The following is a 21,235-nucleotide window of genomic DNA, read 5'->3' as shown; positions in this document are numbered from 1 at the left end:
CATGCATCACACAACACATCGGCAGTGCTGCACTCTATGGTGGTGTTGCGCACCAGGCGTCATTGGATACTTAAAGAATCAGAAGCGAATTAAATACATATAATAAAATTCGAATAGGTCGTTATTATATGCATAGACACTGGACACAAAACAGTGAAATATTTCGATAAGACCTGATCCATCCATCCCCGACATTTCAGCAGGAAAATGTTACAACGACACACTTTGCTGTAATAAATGAATTTTTGTAATACGTTATAGTTCGACTTTGCAATAAAATTTATTGTAATAACAAACGATTGTTCATTTTATTTTTTGTATGTATATATTTCCATATAACATTCAACATGGTAACCATAGTAAGAAGGTCGAATTCGATACGTCGTACAATGACTAGTGCAGGAATGAGAATATTATTGCATTCCATACTTTACAAACAGCATAGCTAATTAATTATGCTGCTTTTCCAACTGTTCTTTATTACACCGTCGGTGCGTGCAATGTGATTTGTCGGTAACGATAGGAATCTTCTGTACCGAAGCTCCCCTCACCGGTCCTCGTCATTGCACGCCGAGCTTGAAAATGCCCCGTTTAGCTGGCTGCCTTTAGCAATTTTCAGTTAACGGTGTGTGTATTGCAATGACAAAATGCATAGGCCAGGTAAAATACTGTTCAATATCTGCTCTAGAAGATTTCTAAAAGGATGTCAACGGATTCTTGGAGCCAAGCTGCCAATGGCAAGTTTGTATTTGAGTAAATGGAATTTTATTAGAATTGGATATTTAATTACCTCACATTATATGTCTTTTGCAACATTTTCACCTATTGAATTCATTTCCATTAGATATCCGGTGGCATTTCCTCACCGAGTGCACCGTTCAGTAATGTATCAGTCAATAAGCCCTCTACCACGTTACCAGAAGCTACGATTAAGCGTGATAAATATTCTCACAGAACGCACAACTGTGGTGAACTAACAATTGCCAATGTCGGTGAAAGAGTTGAGCTCTGCGGATGGATGGAGTATCAAAGAATGAATAAGTTCATTATACTTAGGGATAACTGTGGATCAACACAGCTAATGCTACCAGACGAGGTAATACTACTAGATTAGTTAAGTTAAAATTAAAGACTTTCTGATATCTTCAATATGTAAAATTAACAGAACCTTATCACAGAGAACGGATCTAACCGAAACGATTGAAGGGATCTCCTACGAGACAGTAATAAGGGTAATTGGTACCGTAAATCCTCGTCCGAATAGTCAAGTGAATAAAAAAATGACTACTGGTGAAATAGAGATTCTGGTGGAACACCTTGAGATTTTGAATCCGTCCAAAACACAACTGCCGTTTCCCATTCGACACTTTATCAAAGCTAAGGAACCGCTAAGAATGCAATACAGATACTTGGATTTAAGATTCCCCGAAATGCAGAGAAACTTGAGAATCAGGTCTAAAGTCCTGATGAAAATGAGAGAATTTTTAATCAACAAATGTAACTTTGTCGATATTGAGACACCCACACTTTTCCGTAGGACCCCGGGGGTAAGTTTTTATCGATTATGTATCATCAAATAAAATCCTACAACGAAAAGGCCATAGTTCTAGTTTTACTGGAAATTATAAATTTTTAACATCAGCAAGGTTTTTCCTCACCCCTTTTAGGGAGCGCAAGAATTTATCGTCCCTACACGGAATCCTGGTAAATTTTATTCTCTTGTTCAAAGTCCGCAGCAATTTAAGCAGTTGCTTATGGTTGGTGGAATAGATCGTTATTTTCAAATTGCTCGATGTTATAGAGATGAGACGGGAAGAATGGACAGGCAGCCTGAGTTCACTCAGGTATAATCATGTCTTTACATCTAGAAATCAAGTTGGCAAATCTATCATTCTTGAAGTGATTCTTGTGAGTATTGCTTATCAGGTGTATCATTGCAGCTAGACATTGAGATGTCTTTTGTTGACCGTGAAAGCATAATGATGCTAACGGAAGACCTACTAGTAGAGTCTTGGTTACAAGAATTTGGCGAGATCAGTTCACCGTTTGAACAAATGAAGTATGACGACGCAATGGAATTGTATGGTACAGATAAACCAGATCTAAGATTACCTTATAAGGTGAGATAAAAGAATCTAAACACTCTTCGCGAATTGACTAATAATGAAAATCAACTGCACATTTATATATTTTTGGACTCAGCTTCAAAACGTGACAGACATCGTGAAAACTTCAACTGCATTGACCACCAAAACCGGAATCGAATATAACGATAATTTTGGAGCGTACGCAGTGGTATTTCCAAAAGAAAGTGTAAGATACATTATTTTCTGTAGAACGTAATTATCTTTAAATTATTTCGTGCTATAGTTTATTGCAATTTTAGAAAAACTTTAGTAACTCCACCAAAGAGCAGTTTGATGATATTTCGAAGAGAGAATGTCCTCAAGCTAAATTACTTCAAGTAAAGATTACTGAAAATTCGTGGAAAACTAGACTGACTACTTTATTCTCAAAAGATGTGGTGGATAGTATCGAAAATAGGTTGAATTTACAAGATGGTGATATGCTGTTCTTATCCGTTGGACAAAAGCCAGCTGTAGTGAGTATCATCTAAAAGTCAAACCTTAAGAAAAATCCTTGTTAGCTATTGTACTTCGATACACTGTAATTCGATTTTATTAAAAATGTAGTCAACGGTTTCAGCAAGAAATTCTCGGTAAACTACTGTTTCTCTACACAAATATTCTGGAGTCAAAAGGAATAACCCTTAGATCGCCAGGTTTCAAGTGGCTATGGATTGTTGACTTCCCCTTATTCTCAAAAGAAAATACCGAAAATGTCATCAAGGCAACACACCACCCATTTACCCAGCCACATCCTGAGGATTCACACTTACTGACAACAGATCCATTAAAGGTTTTAGTACCAAAAATGACTACATACCATTCGTCGCAACTTTCATTTTCTTATGTAAAGCATTATTTAATTATATTTACTTCAGGTGCGTGGTCTACATTATGATTTGGTATCAAACGGCTGGGAGATTGGCGGAGGATCAATAAGAATACACAATTCTCTATTACAAAAAAAAGTACTGGAGATTTTGGGGATTGACACATGTCAGATGTCGCATTTGCTCGAAGCACTTGATAGCGGAGCCCCACCTCATGGAGGAATTGCTTTTGGTATGTCTTACATTAAATAATTTGAGACTGGTAGATTGATAATTGTCATTTGCAATTCTATAAAGCTTAACAATTGTATTCCTCTTTGAAGGTTTGGATCGCTATATTGCAATGTTATGCAATGCCACAAGCATAAGAGATGTTATCGCATTTCCCAAAAGCATGGAGGGCAGAGATGCAATGTCTGGTGCTCCCGTTCAAATATCTGATGAAGACAAAAAGTTATATCACATAAAAACTCCAGCCGATTGATAATTGAGCAAAAATGTCAAATGCATATACTATCACTTTCCGTGAAATTTCGTCATGCGTCATTCTTTTTAATTCCAGCTCTGTTGTGAGCCGATGCTAGACAAAAGTGTAAATATTAAACAGGAATAAATTATATATTTGCCAAACAGATTATCACGTTGCAATTACTTGGCTTATAGGTGATGATAAAACCTTTAAAGTCGTAAACCTATAGTATTTAATTTCTACGATACGTATTTTTTTCCATGACACTCAATTCCGTAATTTTGTTACTCACAAATCTGACACACACTTTGAATAAAGACGAACAGACAAGTGTTCTGACAAGATGTTATTATGTTTAGGATACGCATAAAAGTATGAGAATCAGCATAATATAACAAGGAAAATTGACGATTTCAAGCCTTAAGACTCCGTTGCACAGTTCAGATCTGCAGTAGCAAATTGTATCATTAGCGCCATTTTTTGATATAAGAGGAAATGGGCTGCATCCTGTTGCCGCCTTATATCGAGCATAGTTATTTCCACAACGTCTCCTTACAACTCGTTTGACATAGGGAACGGCTTTCCAATTACTATCACTTCCATTCCACTCTGATACACCAATCTCACCGCCTGTCAATTTGACGAATTTATATGCGAGCGCTGCAAAAGTCAATGAAAAATTGTAACTGAACCTCGGAATTGATATTGGCCAAGGTAAAAATTATGGGTTCCTATTAGACAATGGTATAAAAATTCTCAAACTTGTTGCACACTTACCCTGATAACTGAGCTTAACACATCCAACTGTTGAGTACGAGCATCGAACGATATGCCTTGGTCTATTCTCACAATACTTGTCACTGTTGGAATTACATTCGTAACATTGAAAGCACATTCCTAGAACACATACGTTTTCAATGAATTTTAACTTTTGTTTGTCCCACTAATTTTGCTTTGAATGCTATTAGAATTAAGAGCTATGCTGCCAATCGATCCTCCTGAGCAATTGAAATCTTCGTATGTGGTTTTCATTACCTGAATAAATTAAAGTAACAGATCCAATTATCACACAAAGAATACCAATTGACATTCGTGATGCACTTAATAGGCCAATCTTTCATTTTGTCAGTTGATTGGATTTTATTTAATGCTGACAGTAGAGAATCAGTCCATTGTACACATGTAACTGCTCATATTCACCTTAATTTCATTGACCTTTATGAGGCTTGACATCGAAAAGGATTTTTTGGTGTATTAATAAAGCGAAATGTTATTTCCAAAATAAGATTATATTTTATTGACAAAATTTCCTGCAAGTTGCTTGAGTTACAGTAATCACTAGAATAAAAGTATATCAATGTTTTTTTCTACTTTTGTCTCCTCCAATAATTTACCTTCTATAAATGTTAAAAAATGTTTCGGTCAGTCTAAGTGTACTACAAAGTACTTGGCGTGACTAACATTATTACTCTTCTGTATTAGAAATCCCCTCCCACCCATGTATAAAAAGGTTTGTATATCTACAAACACAGCCACGTTTTTTTCGACTGAATCAGAATTATTATTTTTTGCATAAAAAAGTAGTCAATTTTACCTAACATCTCAAACAGAATGATGAATCAACAGAAAAAAAAAACTCAAAAAAGTAAGAGATTATTAATTCTTCACCACAGCACTAGGTGAGTAATTACATTCTATACATAATCTGACGTGAAAAATTAATGCAGCTACTGATTCTAACGAAGAACAAAATTATGTTAATAAATAAAACATTTAAGTTAATTTAATATAATAATTAAGTGGCGGCAGAAAAATTGTATATTTTTATTTTATGAAAATCGAAGTAGGAGTTACAATACTTGACCTTTGCAAGCAAAAGTAAAATCATTTCAAAAGCTATTAAATGCCAATGAAGACCGTTATTCTTTACATAGAAGGTGTGATTGATGGCGTTTTGTAAAGTTTTTATAGTCAGCCTATGGAAGAAAAAAAAAAACAGAAAATGTAGCAATGAGTGCAAATAGAGAATCAATTCGTGGTTCATAATCGTGCGTTAGAATTCCCAAATGCTCTAGCAAGACATCTGTTGGAGTTCAAAACATTATGCCAATAACACATAATATTTATTACACAATTTTCAAATATTCTTATTAGAATTACACATATGCCGTTATAAAATATTATTTTACAGAACATTCGCTCACGCCTTTCGCACGAAACCCACACTTCATAATTGTACAAGCACACGTGCCAAAGAGATAATAAAAGTTATTCTAATATAAAACTATTTATAGTATTAGAAGTCTAATGGAAACATTAGTGTATGGTATTTACACAGAAAATGGAGGAGCTTTCTTTAGGTCTTATACTATCTTGTTAACTCGTTAGTTACATTATTAAACTACGGTGGTATCATATCGTACAAACATAATCGCAAACCCCAGACTACCACTGCAGAAATTATTCCGCACTCAGATAAATTTTTTGGCATTTAAATATTATTGAATGTCTCTGTATCAATAAGACTATAAAATATATCACCGAGGGGACCAGCATTGTTATTCTTGCAATTTTTTGCTTGTCAGTTGTGGTATATAAAGGTTGCTCTACTTCCAGAAGTGTAAACTCAAATAGGTAAAGAGCTAGTACCTTGTGGATTTAAAATGATTCCTTCTTAAAATTTTTTCGGGGTAATCTTCAACTGATGATTATAATATTTCCAAACATAAATATACATATGTATGCATATATCAATGTTTAGGTTTGACTAATTTTTCTATCAGTCATGTACAAGGATGTATCCATATGTCTGAAGAACCGAAACATTATAGAGATATGAGATGATAAATAAGCATCGGAAGTTCATTGTCAAGATTATAAATATACACGTTATTCCACATTTATAATGCAATTTCATGTTGAGAATCATACATAGATAATGAATACAATTTTTCATGGAAAACAATAGATGCAGCTGGCTGGTCAGCAGAATGTGTTATTTTTCTGTAGTGATTTCTGGAGATCAATTTGCATTAAAAGTGCAGAATGAGGTTGTACTTCAAAACGATTGAACGCCTTGTTTCGTACACAACTCACGTATACCTGAGGTTCTTGTAAAAATAAAATAAAATGAAAATACCGAAAAAAAATTGTGGACAACTAAGACAAACGATCACTGCTCTGGTCAATGTACTTTTTAATCAAAGTACTGTACCTGAGCCAAAATCAAATTAATATGATCATCTGATAATTATCAATGACTGTCAAATGCGTGAAAAATTGCAAAAGCTCATCATTTCATGTGAATAGAGTACTCAAGAAAATCTTGAATCAAATGCATAGGTTCTGATTATTTTCAAAACACGTTTCCTTGTTATAATTACTTTCTGCTGGTACTTGTTTGCTATTTTCTGGTTCAATATATTATTTTCCAAACGTAAAGTCCTGGAATTTAGGATGTTTACAAAGATGCAAAGGTATTCACCCTGTTCATGTACCCCATTCGATGTAAACAACTTGACATAAAAATTCTGAGCACACGTATTGAAGGTATGATCTAATACTAGCAAAATTAATTGTAAGGGACCGTGTACAATATTATTTAACAGTGTTCAATGTTGGAACATCCCTGAATTCATTAATAGCGCAGCAATTTTTTTATTGGATGAAAAGGCCCATTTTCTTCACCGCAGTACTTGTAACAAGTACAGCTAACAAGTACAGTACGTCTGATTTTCATCTTGGCCAAGGTTTCCTCCTTTTTTGCCAGCTGACTTTGTACATCGTATACAAAAGTTCTTGAATTAAACCTCTTCACTCCGTTTCCTCGACGGTTGGTAACCAAAAGGCCATGTTGGTGCACGCGGAGGTGAGCATCATGTACTTGGGGTTAAATTGGATACATTGTACAGGTGCAGGATGGTCACCGTTGAGAACGCATACCTTATACCCTGTGTCAGCATTCCAGATATGAACTCTGCCGTCAGTTGATCCACTGAAAACGTATTGAGAGTCCGGACTAAAGCTGGCTTCGATTGGTATCCCCTTGTTGTTTAAATGCCCGGTGAAAGTTTGAAGCGGCGTTCCATGGAAGGCATCAATTAGCCGTATAATGCTTCCGTTTGTGGATATAAGAATGGTCTTTCCGTCTCTGCTGAACTTCAGACCAGTCCAATCGCATTCCCTCTCCTGAGACAATGTGAAAGTGACAAACGGTCCTTTGTCAAAGCTCCTGAGGTCGTAGAGCTTTATGCACTCGGAGTTGACTCCGGCGGCAAATATCAAACCTTCTGGATCATAGGCGGCGACAGGGCGACCCGATAGCTGCATCAGCCCCTGGCAGTTTGGCGACTTCAAGTCCCAGAGGCGCAATGTTTTGTCAAGAGACCCAGATAGGAAAGTGTCCTCGATAGGACTGATGCATAGAGAAACCACTTTTTTCGTGTGACCGGGGAAATAGCGAATGTACTTGTTGTCGTGGAGGGAGAGGTAGCGTATCGTGTCGTCTATTTTTGTGCTGCTATGTATTGCGGTGTTTTTCGCATGGGTAAAGTGAATCAGATCCACCCCGTACTTCTTTGAATTAACCGTTCGGACTTGCGTCCCCTTCTCGCAATCGTATATCACTATTTGGTCGTCCTCGGAACATGATATTAGGGTATCCCCGCTCGGCGAGAAATCTATACTGTTTATTTTGTCGGTGTTCTCGCGGAAGACTTTCGCCACCTTGAAACTCCTCACCACGTTGTCGACCAGCTTCATTCTGGTCGGCCAAATTGGCGTCGGACCTCAGCTCAGATCCGCCCGGGTTCCGGGTGACGCCTTTTCTAGTTTGCCTCTAATGCTACAACTGTGTTAACTGTCTCTTCGCTTTATTCAGTCGGTCGAAAGGACGATTTTACCTAATAAACACAGCCCACTGATGCAATCGGCAAGAATTTTTCTACCGCTCAAATATTGCTAACCTTCAAATCTATCCATAGACGTAGACTACATGCTGGCGTCCAGCATCATTCTGGACAAAATGCGGTATCGCTTTCTGATTGGTCAACTGCTTAAAGTCCCGTCAGTTTCCAACGGCGGCAGCCACGAAAAAGGAATTGAAATCGGGATTGTAGTAACTGTTATACTTTGAAGTTGGATTGAACCGATTGAACAAACTAATGCATACTTTTTATTAAAAAAAAACCCACTCACTTTATAATCGAGAATAAAACTCCATAATGAATCGAAATTATCCTCAAGGCAAAGAGAAACTTAAAGCAAAATTAATTATTCGGAGTCAGAGACGAGAGTGATCTTTTTCACCCCTTGGAAGCATGGCGTTTGAGTTCCAATTTCCCCACCCGGGAGACTGGTAAGAGCATTACTGCCTTATTGCTCTTTTTTTCTAAACTTAACTGTCCTTGCTTTCTCCTCTTTCCACGATTTCACGGTTCACACGTGAAACCACTTGAAAGGGTGCGCATCTGCAATTTCTGACCCAAGGTGACATATATACCAGCAACCCCCCTTATTTGTCTGCAACACGAGCTGACGCTTGGAACCCTCGGTCCGTAATAAACTGAAGGTTTCTCTAGATTTATGTTCCTCTTTATTTATGACTTTGAGTAGAAATTGCGAATATGAGAACAATAAGAAGGGACTCGAGACCCTTTTTGTGAGATTAAACGGACGCATAATGGTCCAGATGGGAGACGTACGTCATTCAAGTCTCTCGTACTAAAGGCTTCAGAATTCAGTTTACGTGCAAAGTGAAACTCGAAGCAGGAAAGTCCAATTTGCAACGCCAAAGCCACAGCAAAAAGGGACAGAACAGCGAAATCTCTAATATTGAATTGCATCTAACAGTAATTCGTCTCACAATTATACAGCTGTTTTTAATGCTATACCTATATTATATATGCTTATATATTTAACACACTCCGATATACATACAACCCTTACAGAAGCCCGAGATGCATGAGAGTGTTAAAGATATTGAATTGCTTGGGATGGTTTTATATTTATTCGTTAACAAAACAAATTCCCGTATTTCGAGCAACCTCAGCTAAAATCCGAATCCTCCACATACATTATACCTGCTTACTACGGCACAGGAAATGTATTATTGTGTCACGAATATCGCCTCTTCATTATCTATCATTGCGCAGTATATTTGAATTACGCGCGCCTTGATATCATTCTCTGACGATCTAATGACGTCACTACGGCCATGATTATAACAGTTATTTCAACGGTGGCGAGCCTATGAACGCATAATCTGTATCGTTTTTCCGCGTTTTCTTTGGAAACAATTATTAATTTGCTCGACGAAAATGGACACCGGTTAGAGCGCTCAAAAGTGGAATAGAGAATCAGAGGAAAGAAAATGTTGATTTTCAGGGATCTGCTACCGTGGTTTCGAAGAAACAGTTTACCGGACGGAAATTCTGGTAATGTCTTCTTTCGTATATCTGTCATTTTGTCTTTGCAAAAAAAAAAATGTTTGCTTTGTACCATGGTTATTTTTTTATTGACCATCAAAGCTAGTGAATTTAAACAACAATTTAAAATTGACTTTAACCTCGTAAGTTCAATTAACGCGCTGAACAATCAGATATTGAATTTTGCGTCAAGAATCGGTATATAACATATGAACGACCAGAAGTTGGCTGTTCGTGTAGTTCGGAATTCAAATCAATGTATTGTATGTACAAAGTGTAGAGAACAGCTGTCTTCGCAAAAAATTAAGAGGGAATTTTTTTTTAAAGTAGCTAATAAATTTTCATCATTAATTCATCATCAATTCATCATCACTGACTTCTATTATATTCTTCAGTCAACGCTTCTGTTGAGGTCATGTGACTTGTTAGTGGTGGCATCGCAGTACAAACAATAGACAATCAACATAAACGATCGAGGCGCCACCATCTCAAGAATCTACCGCCAATTTTACGGCCGCTAACATTCGTTGATTTCAAAGTGAATAAAAATGTGTAAAGTAGCTACAAACGATTCGTATAATGCATAATCGTTGAAATGAAATCGCGAAGACGTTGAGTTAATAAAATCTGCAGTTCAGTTTTCACTTGAAGCCTGAGAACTCGGGCTAGAAACGAAATTATGCAAGCAACCCCCCGACTTCGTGCCCGGCTGGTTCCGTGAAAACCTGATCTCATTTGACACAAAAGCAAGCACATCATGTTTGAAAGTATTATTTCGTTACATTTGCGGGCAAAAAAGTTCTCGCACATATCCGTCAGTGATATTTCTTATTGCGTCAAACAGTGAACATACGCGTCAGTAAACCAGTATTTTCGGATGCAACAACAATGGATCGACAAGGATATAAATTATTTTTTCCAAATTCGTCGAATTTAAAATCTATTCAGTGATTCCGATATCGTGCATATATTTGCAGTGATTATTTCAAGTTTGTGTGAAAGTTGTCATTAAGAACATTTTACTTTACGGCGGAAAGAATGATTTACGATGTAAACCTATGTGGAGGATGTGAAGGCTGGGCTTAATGGATGCTGCATGAGTGAGTTACATGACTTTTAAATATTGTCGTTATCTCAACCGTAGTCAAGATAAATTGAATAGTGCGTTACCGACATCCGTAAATACAGTCGGTTAGTCCGGATTCTGCCGTATCGGTCTGATCGACTGATCTACTGATAAAAATATTGCAGATTGTTACATTGCCGAGTAGGTAACACTTTTCTGCCTTCAAAATCATTGGATGGTGTAAACAATTTATTTTGTAACAATAACATTTCTGAGTTTATTTAGCGGCAGAAAATTCAACTGCGTATTTTCGTTGTTGGTTCTGTTACTTTTTTACTAAAGACAAGAAATCAAATCGTACAATTCATCCGGGTGTAATAATAAGTTAAAAATCGTTTATATACATACCTATATAGTATATCATGATCATCAATCATTTATCTACATATATATATATATATATATATATATATATGAAGAGTGAAAGTGCAAAATTGCTCTACAGGAACAAATTAATATAATAATAATTATTGCATGTTGCATGTACACTTAGTTACATAATTCTTGGTATCATCGTAAAAATCAGGTGTATAAAATTGACAGTATCACAAGATATAACGTTATTCTATAACTGCTCCTAATAAAAATTAACTCTGTCTTATGTCTAACGTTGCAAGTTGTTTATCATAATAATACGGAGGTACGCCTATGTACAGTTATTATTGATTGTTGCGGGTTTGAAATTTCTAAAGTTTAAAGCCTCAAGGCTGTTCGGAATTCATCTGACGCTGCTCTGTTGGACATTCATTACATAAATTTGGAAAAAATTGCTCTCTTCACCTTAGTTTCGAATTAAAATTCCATTTATTCATGTATACCTACATCGATTCATATCGTTCGTCACCTGCGTAAGTAGGTGTGTAAGTCATAGTTGCCTAATTTTCTATCACCTACTTTAGCTCGCGTTACACAGTGCAAGTATATACCTATATACAGCGGTTCATACGGAAAATTTGAATACTGTAAATGCATCGTTAGAGAATACGTGCAATAGTTTTACAAAAATCTGATTAGGTCAGATGGCGAGATGGTAACATTTCTCAGGTATGTGTTTCACATGTCTTTGCGCAAAGCTATAAACGTATAAATTTCCGTTCAGGCATACAATTCCTTTTAGCAAAAATTAGTATAGAAAATAGTGAACGAATCGTTCCGCCCATGCATGATTGTAGTCGGTTTATAGGATTCTACGCTCTATATAAGGCAATTTATGACAATAAGCCACAATTTTCAATAATATTTCAGTTTAAAGCGTATCGATAGCAGGTTTTATTATACGAAAAAATGTTTCGATCGATCCTGTCTGTTTCCTTTTAATAATAAATATATTCAAATCTAGGCTCTAAGCTTATTAATATTTGTTCTCTATATGATTTAGTTTTGAAAACCAGGTCGCAATGACAAGCATGTATTATAGGTTCTTCTGTAATCTTTGGTCCCTGAACCTTACAGAATGTTCTCTACTTACGCTAAAGCCTGAGTCGTTATTAGAGTCTTGGGCACACGTTATTTAATTATATTAAAATGTATACAATAAATTAACAAAGCATCAGCAATACAAGTTTCTTTTGTTTTTCACTTTACGTGTCAGAAACTTGTATTGACGGTAAGCGTTATAATATTCTTTAATTTTAACAAATTGTTCAACTATTTTTTTTCTTTTTTTCTTACACAATGAGTCGTATTACGCTGTAAAACATGTATAATAATTATAAATTATGTGTGAATGTGTAAAATCTATGGCACGCAAGTGAAAAGCACGCACGCAAAAATTTTTCCAAAAATCTATAGTATCAAATTGTATTCAAACTAATTGTTTTTGATTTTTATTGTTTCAATTTTTCTGACCTTTGCAACATGGGCAATATAGAATATCATCGCAAGTCAACATTCGTTATAAAATAGAATTCAAGACAATGAAAAGCTTTGACTGTACTTTCATTGCAACCGATTAAGGAAAAAGCGCGGCAAATTATCCGCGATGAAGGTTCAGGGATTTTTTTTTTTCTTCTTTATACTTTCAATATATTACTAAGTGTTATGTATAAACACAATAATTGTTTCCGCATTAGCGAATATCATTCTTACGAATATTGCGTACAAATATTACGTACAAAACTTAAATCTGCCTATTAAATAATTATATATTACATTACACAGGCTTTGGTGGACGATTCTTTTTAGTATAGTACAGGTAATATCATCATTAACGCGCCTTTCAGCTAGCACAGCCGATTAGATAGTTAACGATTGTGTAACAAGAAATGACACAGTAATTACTGAAATTTATTTTTCTCTTTTTTCTCTCATTGTGCAAAATGATTGTGTTTGTCTTACGTGAAAATTTTTCCTCGCTCTATTCATGTTTACAATATATGAGTAGGTACATATGCTTTGAGTTATAATAATTTCATTCGCGTGTTTAATCCACAGAATGACAACAACAGTAATAATTATAATAATAGTATTTTCATAAATAGGCATCTTTGTTTTTACAATCTTTACCGACGATCTGTGGATTTTAAATTCAATCATCTCTTATATATTGTATTTTCTTCGTATATTCTTTTATTTATAGCGCGTGGGTTCCTTTAAGGCCAGTCGTATTATTTAAGTTAAAAATTACCATACTCATAATATATAGATACATTTATTAATTTATTCATTTAGCTAATACTCCTAGATTATTAATAAGCGTGGAAATTCTTTTTTCTCTTACAAAACTGTAAAGCATCGTTATAACGACGTTATATATATATATATATATATATATACACATACATATATACATATGTATGTATAGAGACGTGCGTTACGTAGTTCGATCATAACCTCATATAACAGCGAAGATAAATTAATTATAAATATGTCAACTTTCAATTATACATCACATACGTTTAATGGTATAGATATTGATAAAGTGCATTGAATCAACTTAAATAAGAATTTAAAAAACGGTTATTTGTTACGTAATAATCGCGTGGGTGCTGCGCACGAACGACGATATATGAGGCTCGATAAATCACAAAGAGGAGATAAAAGAATGAAAAAAAGAATCATTGTCAATCCCACGACGTATTGCAGATTCAATTATTATCATTCGAATCCACAGTTCGACAGATTATCTCATTAGTTTTGTTCGTAGGTAAGGTATATATACGTTTATGAAAATATCCTCGATCGATAGTTCTGCACGCGGCCGCGATAAACTATATAATTATTATTATCATCATACGTTGTTCATTACATAATATATTATCGTAAATTGTTAGGTCCGGATTTCAAGACCGTTTTTGGGCCCACTTCATGTCGTCGGCTCTCGGCTTGAATCCGGTAAATTTTTCAATGACAGCCTCTAGGATCGCCCAAAAGCACAATTTTTCCAAAGGCCAGTTCAGCCAGCCCGTCGTTATACAAAAGTACGTTTCGTGGGGGGCTACGTGGTGAACGCGATGATGCCTTCGCGGCAGTATTATCCGGTGGTCTTGGAGCCAAACCACCCATCCAGGCAGTCCGAAATACGTGTGCGACCATTTGTGGATCTGTAACGAATGAAATTGCATTGTTTCTGTGGAATTATTGCCGGCTTCTCAAGTGTATCTAACTTATACATACGTGAGCATATAATTATATAAAAGGAGAAACGTCTGTCTGTCTTTCTCTTTTAAGTTGTCTTGTTTTAATCTTTGAATAGATATTTTTCTTCATTGATATATATTTATTTTTTCTTTTTTTACTTTGTTATTTTATTTTATTTTCATTTTTTTTTACTTTATTTATGCGTCCATTTACTTCTTACTTATATTTTTATTTATTCCTACAATTTACGTATGTTTCTATTTATTTTTAAATTTCTACATTTTTATATTTACTTATTTTTATTTATTTATCGTCTACTATCTTCGTTATGCGTCAATTTTCGTTTTGTTGCTACCTTACTATTTAGCTTAAAAGTGTCTATTTTTTTCTTTGATTTTTTTTTTTTTTTAATAGGTTCTGTTCATATTCTCATTCGATGGGACTTGTCGCAGGGCGAATAAACGCTTTTCTCTCTCTCCCTCCCTCTCTGTCCCCCTCTATCTCTATCTCTCTTCACATGCGGCAGCAAACGGTTCTTATCTATATAGTATAAACGCGTTTATATTGATTTTGACATAAAAACTTTGGCACGCCTTGCAACAATAACTTCCATTCATATGTGCACGTGAACTACTCCCGCCTCATATGCAGTTTTCGCTAATAACTTCTTCTCCGTCGGTAAAATGTTCTCGTGTGACAATTTATACGTATTATATTACCAAAACATAGGAGAAAAAAAAAAAAATGCTTTTAGAGAAACTCAAATTCATATTTAAAGAAGAAGGTGCTTGCACAACGTTGTAGGTATATGAGATATATGATTAAAATAACGTAAAAACATTGTAAGAATAATAATTATTATTGACATTGTTATTTATTGTAAATACCTGATTTGTCATAGCGACGAATATGGCGAGTAAAAACCAGTAGCAAGTCCAGAGAAACCTTTGTTGTACTTCGGTTTCTGGTAGCGATAGAAAGTCCCACGTCAATTTACAGAGAAACGGTATCGTTACCATGAAATTATCACCGTTCGTCTCAATGAAATCGTGCCTCGTTATGCTCGTAGGATCTATGTGATGCTCTCTGAACGGTCTTAAAAAATTCTGAAATACAAACAAACGGATAAATGAAGACGGAACGTACTTTCCCCTGCAACTTGATTGACAAGGTTTTTCTTATAACTTGTTGTAAGTGAGTTAACGATAAGTCGTATAGCTTTTCGTATTCCACTGCACCTTTCCGAGGATCGGTAGCTCGACGGATCCCCACGTGTCTGCTGCCCAGTGAACAAGTCCCGAGCCGAAATCCGCGGTGACGATACCGCATATCGCGGCAATCGCTATGGCGCTCAGATTTTCCAATCTTAATCGTACCATTATGAATAAAAAATTAACGATCATAAGCGTGATGCAGATACCGACGCATATGCATTCCTGAGTTCTCTTTCCTGCAACATATATAACGAAAATATCGCGGAAAGAATGAATATACGTTTGTTAAACGTGACTTTTTATTTTTTTTCATTTTTTTTTCTTCTTTTATCATACAATCTACGCAAACTGCAGTTTTATTAATTTATTTCTTTATGCAGCTTTTCCTCTTTTTTCTCTTTGCTATCCTTCGCTGTTTAGACGCTCCGCTGGACCGTGATCAACGGTTCACATTTTTTGTTTTTTTTTCAGATACTAAATTTTTACTTCCTCAATTTCTTACATAATCTACTAATAATCTACTAAATAATAAATCAATCAATCGTTCAACATGTTTAACGATTGTTGTGAATATTCATCTCCTCGATAATGATCGTGTTCCCGGAATAGTAATTAAAAATCATTTCTACCTACGCAGGCTACTACAGATGTGTAAGTAGAAAAAAAACCCGATTACTTTTTTCTGGATAATAATTATTCGTATATTTGCGCTATTCAACAATACAAAATGATTTTTTTATATTGCAAATTACGAGATAATAATATACCATGTAATTCAATGAATTCAACAGACTCTGGACAATTTTGTGAGAATAAATAAAAGCTATTTGAGGAAAAAAAAAAAAAAAAAAAAAAAAACTGACCTGATAAAATTCGGAACAACAAATGACGATCACTTTATTTTTAGATGGATCATGTACCGATATTTTCTGGGGAAAAATAGTAGCAGAACGAAGAATTTTTTCCTCTATGAAATTGATCGGAAAAGGTATATTTGCGAAGGGAAAAGAATTATAAACCACCGACGAGCCGAAAAATTGTTGTCAATTAACGAACGGAAATTATGCAGGAAAGGGTTTTATTACTGAATGACGGGACACGCGGAGTGAGTGGAAAAAAGTCAGGCATTGAAAAATGAAAGAAGCGCGATTGCATCCGCTAAATAATAATGTGATGATCTGTTATTTTATTCGATTAGATATATAGCAGACGCGTGTGGCTCTAAAAAGAAACAAAGGAAAAAAAAAAATCCAACGATGAAAAAGTGTTATTAAAAACATTTATCTAAATAGATAAGAGTTTACACGCTGCAGAATCATCGGCGATGTTCTAACCGCATTCGTAAGAAATTCTTCTCATTTCTAACCCGAGGATGAAGTTTTGTTACGTTACGTTTAAGTAACGACGGCTCTTTTTAAGATGAAAATTCGGTGGAATCTTACAAATAAATCAAAGCGCATAATACTTTGTTATTGCAACAACGTAATCCGGTCATTCTATAAAATTATGAAAACAGTGCAATTTTTTTGGTTCCCAAAGTTTTGTTGATTTCTAAATTGGACTGAATATTCTGCTGGTCAGATAGAAAAACGAATGAAAAAGTGTTCGTAAGTTGAATAAAAATGCGGCTGAAGTTAGTAGCGTTATTGTAATGATTAAAGTTTCGAAAAATGGTTATATCTCGTCAAAACGTATTAATATTTCGAAAATTTAAGTAAAAAACTTAAAAAATAGTGATTTCTTCAGTCAATATTTCTTTTCGTTAACGTACAGCTAACTTCAGCCTGACGAATAAAAAGGCATGAAAAAGAGCGGGCAAAAATTGTTAAAATACAAAAACATAACGAATTAATCATAGTTTTGCAACTCGCCTGTACTGTAGAGATTGGCCAATTCCTGGGCCCCCTTGTGATTGGGCCCCCACCGTGGGACCGTCCTATCCTCGAAGGATGTCGGGACGACCGAATTGGCGTTAGGATCGTCTTCGAGCATGGAATTTTCGTAAATTTGCCTCTCGGTTTTCACCGGTGCCAAAAAATTCGTGGCCATAGTACAGGCGGCCGAAGCGGCCTGTTCCAAATGCGGCACCGGCCCCTCCATCCCAGGGTGCCTGCCTGTCTCTTCTCCAATGCCCAAAAGTCACCTAGTAAAGTGTCTAACGATCGTCACGTGTCAGACTCTCTACACTCTTCTTGGACGACGAGGGAGAAGCGGAGCTGCGAAGGAGAAAACTTTCTCTCTCATTGTCAGTCATCTCCCATCTATCTATCTCTCACGCATTGTTCGACGGCGGAATTCGTGGGTGAAGCTGCTCTCTTTCTCTCTCTCTTTCTCGCTCAGTTTTTTCTTTCTGTTTCTCACGACTATCTTACACGGTATAAGTTAATTACAATAGTAGGTATGCACGAAATATCGTTCCTCTGCAGTTTACGTTATACTTGTCGTTATTCGGTTTACTTAACGATTCTTTGTACATGAAGAAGAGAATATCGGAAAGAAAAGATTTGACTGAAAACTATGTTTTTTTTTTTTTTTTGTCTATAAAATACCAGCGTCAACTATATCTTTTACGCAGATATTATTCTGCACAAACAGTGTACTTTTTAAATTCTGCCCTCTGACGGAGGATATTTAAAAAAAAAAAAAAAAAAAAAAAAAACTGACGTGTCCCTCTTTTCAGACAGTATTTTAAATAAAAAAAAAGCTGCTCCTTTATTCTCTCCGTGTGTATGAAAATTAATCAGCTGTGAAACCCATCTATGAAATCGAATTTCCTCGTCTTGTATATTTCAATCGTTGGTCTGTTACTTGTTACACGTTTGTAGAAACTTACATATATATATATACGTAGGAAGATTGAACAACAACGATAATGCAAATGACTTGCAACTCATCCTTCCGCCCAACAATCAATGTCGTTCTCTATCGTGAAATTCAAAAGAATAAATATGAAATGTTTAATTGACACGTGACGCGGTACCGAGTCTTACTTATTGTTTTCTCTAGTCCTCGTTTTGCAACAATAACGAATTAACATTACCGACGTACGTACGTAGCCGGTAGATACGTCGCATGTCGCGACTAACTAACAATTTGAGGACAAGTATATTAGAACCTATTCTGCCATCTCTAATTGCAAGCGTAGCGATATAGTAGAATGTCGACGGGTGTGTGGATTTTGTCCGCGTTAAGAACAGTTATTATAATCAAAACCGCAGATAACAAACAACATCTAGACTCTAATAGTTACTCGATGTTGACACGCGTAACGTTTTCCAACACAGTCAGATCCAGCGTGACCCGGTCAGCCTGAATCACACGCTCACACAATCAGAGCCTATCATTTTGCGGTATTTTCTTTCCACAAACAGAGTAAAACGGAATAAACACAGAACTCGGTTTTTTCTAACGGCATGCTTGCCAAGGGCTGGCGCAAAACCGCGTGGATGTAGTCACCGTGACGAGAGAGAAAGAGAGAGAGAGAGAGAGAGAGAGAGAGAGTGTGCCAGGCATGGTATTTGTATTACGAAATAGTATTGCTATCAAGGCGGCAACTCTCTTCCGTCTCGCTTATTGTCACTCGATCACTTCCGCCTCATTTGTACGAACAATTAATACGTATATCGTTGCTGTTGACACACTGCATGATCAATTTACATTTCCATTAAACTCCATTTCTTCTTCCGAACGCACGTCAATTGAAGAAGTACAACAAAACAAAAACAAAAACAAAAAAAAAAAAACAACACGCACACGAGGTGTAGGCGAGAGAGATAGAGAAGACAGACGACCGTGAATTAAAATCAGGGTTACTTCACAGCCGTAAGAATGACGACGATCATAATCATCGTCGTTGTCGTTATAAGTGAGAAAACAAAATTATACAACTATCGATAATTCTATCGCCTATATATCGTGTCGTGTGTACGCGGTTAAGATTACGCCCCGACATAGACAGACAAATAGATAAATAGATCAAGAAATGCAGATAGACAGGTGAAAAAAATCAAGGTACACGGAGAAAGCTTAATCTCACGTCTCACAGCACCTGCACTCACACTTGCACTCGGTCGTGATTCCCGGCTTTCCAAATAATCCGCCAGGAACTTAACCGTGCCTAGAGACCGGGGCTCGTCGACGAGTGACTAGCCGTCGCGACGTTTCGTCTGTCGTACGTCGCCGGGACTCGTCGCCGTAATAACGCCTCGCCTCGAACTGCTGCGTCCGCTGACCGAGTTCGTCTCGGCGATAAACGATCGGCGATTCAATCCCCCGCGTCTTCTTATCATTTCGGCACTCCGACGCTCCGATCGCGACTCAAGTCACTCGGCCTCTCCCAAGCTCTCGCAAGCTCTCCTCACGCTCTCCTAAGCTTCAAGTAACAAGTCCACGAGCTATCCGAGCTCTCCCTCTACTCGGCCGCCGCCCGGCGTCGATCTCTCGACCACTGCCCCCCCCCCCCCCCCCCCCCCCCCCCAAGACCACAAGCGAAAGAGACGCAGCCACGCTCGTTTCACGTCGACGAGTCAGATGGTCGCTTCGGAATCTTGCGCCCTGTGAAATCGCCGCTCGACGCCGCAGCCAACTTACTCTCAAGATCACGATTCACGATTGACGGATCAACTAAACGCACCTCGACGCGACGGGAGCCGACTGAGTGAAAAACGAAAGCAGCGCCGGATCGCAGTCGCACACCCTGAACGCGAGGAGTCGCGAAGCACGCCGACTCGCCGACCCCCGCGCCACGAGAATAGCCGAAATTTCATTCCCACTGCTCTTCGTTGTCCGTTTCTAGCTTTCTAGCTAGCTTTGTAGCCTCTATATACGCGTAGTCGGTAACGTAACGTTGTTTCGTTACTCGACCTGCATTCGTGCGGCGTGCTACTTCCGCACCCGCCTTTCGTTTGTATCTTAACTACTTTGGTTACTTCTTTGAGAATCAGCCCTCGCTTCTTTCATTTTAAACCTCTTAGTCGCAGCGGGATGTGATTAGCTTCTGATCTCAAAAATTTTCACTTCCCCTGAGACTTAGATATCGAGATTCGTTTATAACTTCAATTACCTTTGTTAGTTCGTATAAAATTATCTGAAACTTTTGAGTAACAAGTTTTGGCTGGAATTATTGATTTTTGATAGTTTTTAACAATTTATATTCGCCATTTTGGATTTGAAATTTACAAATTTTTACTTCAGATTCGTGATCAACAACAAAATTCAGGACAAAATATTGAGTTGGAAAATGTGTGACTGAAAGGGTTAAATGTTTTTATAATATCTTATTACTCTGGAATATATTTTGCACGATTGGTTTATCTCTCGTTCTGGAACGCGTTACGATTTTATGAACTTTATCAAATTTTGCTTTTACCACGAGAGAACGTTCACCGCTCAGCGACGTCTAGCGGCTTAAACGTTTGAAACTCGAGTTTTCGACGTTGCGTGCAGTCGATGAGTCGATGACGGAAA

At 36.8% G+C, this 21,235-nt stretch overlaps 4 protein-coding genes across 5 annotated transcripts; 1 reads left to right on the top strand and 3 right to left on the bottom strand.

The window, feature by feature from the left end:
* The first annotated feature begins 589 nt into the window (after positions 1-589).
* Positions 590-3,585, top strand: LOC124405572 (aspartate--tRNA ligase, mitochondrial). 2 transcript variants are annotated; one of them, XM_046880595.1, is made up of 10 exons: positions 590-737; positions 845-1,096; positions 1,179-1,547; positions 1,668-1,844; positions 1,941-2,120; positions 2,203-2,313; positions 2,387-2,602; positions 2,707-2,919; positions 3,005-3,188; positions 3,280-3,585. In XM_046880595.1, the coding sequence occupies exons 1-10, from the start codon at positions 648-650 to the stop codon at positions 3,438-3,440; spliced, it is 1,953 nt and encodes a 650-aa protein (XP_046736551.1). In that variant the 5' UTR covers positions 590-647; the 3' UTR covers positions 3,441-3,585. The 2 variants fall into 2 exon arrangements, with proteins under 2 accessions (XP_046736551.1, XP_046736553.1); XM_046880597.1 differs by having other exon boundaries at positions 597-660.
* Positions 3,552-4,390, bottom strand: LOC124405573. The gene is made up of 2 exons (XM_046880598.1): positions 4,203-4,390; positions 3,552-4,085 (listed from the first exon to the last, which is right to left on the bottom strand). The coding sequence occupies exons 1-2, from the start codon at positions 4,318-4,320 to the stop codon at positions 3,781-3,783; spliced, it is 423 nt and encodes a 140-aa protein (XP_046736554.1). The 5' UTR covers positions 4,321-4,390; the 3' UTR covers positions 3,552-3,780.
* Positions 4,391-5,533: 1,143 nt separating this feature from the next.
* On the bottom strand, positions 5,534-8,518 carry LOC124405545 (WD repeat-containing protein 82). Its single transcript, XM_046880548.1, has one exon. The coding sequence runs from the start codon at positions 8,184-8,186 to the stop codon at positions 7,239-7,241; it is 948 nt and encodes a 315-aa protein (XP_046736504.1). The 5' UTR covers positions 8,187-8,518; the 3' UTR covers positions 5,534-7,238.
* Positions 8,519-13,317: 4,799 nt separating this feature from the next.
* On the bottom strand, positions 13,318-17,977 carry LOC124405371 (plasmanylethanolamine desaturase). Its single transcript, XM_046880209.1, has 4 exons — positions 17,641-17,977; positions 15,794-16,005; positions 15,443-15,661; positions 13,318-14,518 (listed from the first exon to the last, which is right to left on the bottom strand). Exons 1-4 carry the CDS (start codon positions 17,867-17,869, stop codon positions 14,258-14,260), a joined length of 921 nt encoding a protein of 306 aa, XP_046736165.1. The 5' UTR covers positions 17,870-17,977; the 3' UTR covers positions 13,318-14,257.
* Between the last annotated feature and the right edge of the window lie 3,258 nt (positions 17,978-21,235).

Source organism: Diprion similis, chromosome 4, assembly GCF_021155765.1.
Source record: "Diprion similis isolate iyDipSimi1 chromosome 4, iyDipSimi1.1, whole genome shotgun sequence".
NCBI classification, from domain to species: Eukaryota; Metazoa; Arthropoda; class Insecta; order Hymenoptera; family Diprionidae; genus Diprion; species Diprion similis.
Note: the sequence above shows the minus strand (reverse complement) of the source record. Positions and strands in the feature narration are given on the sequence as shown.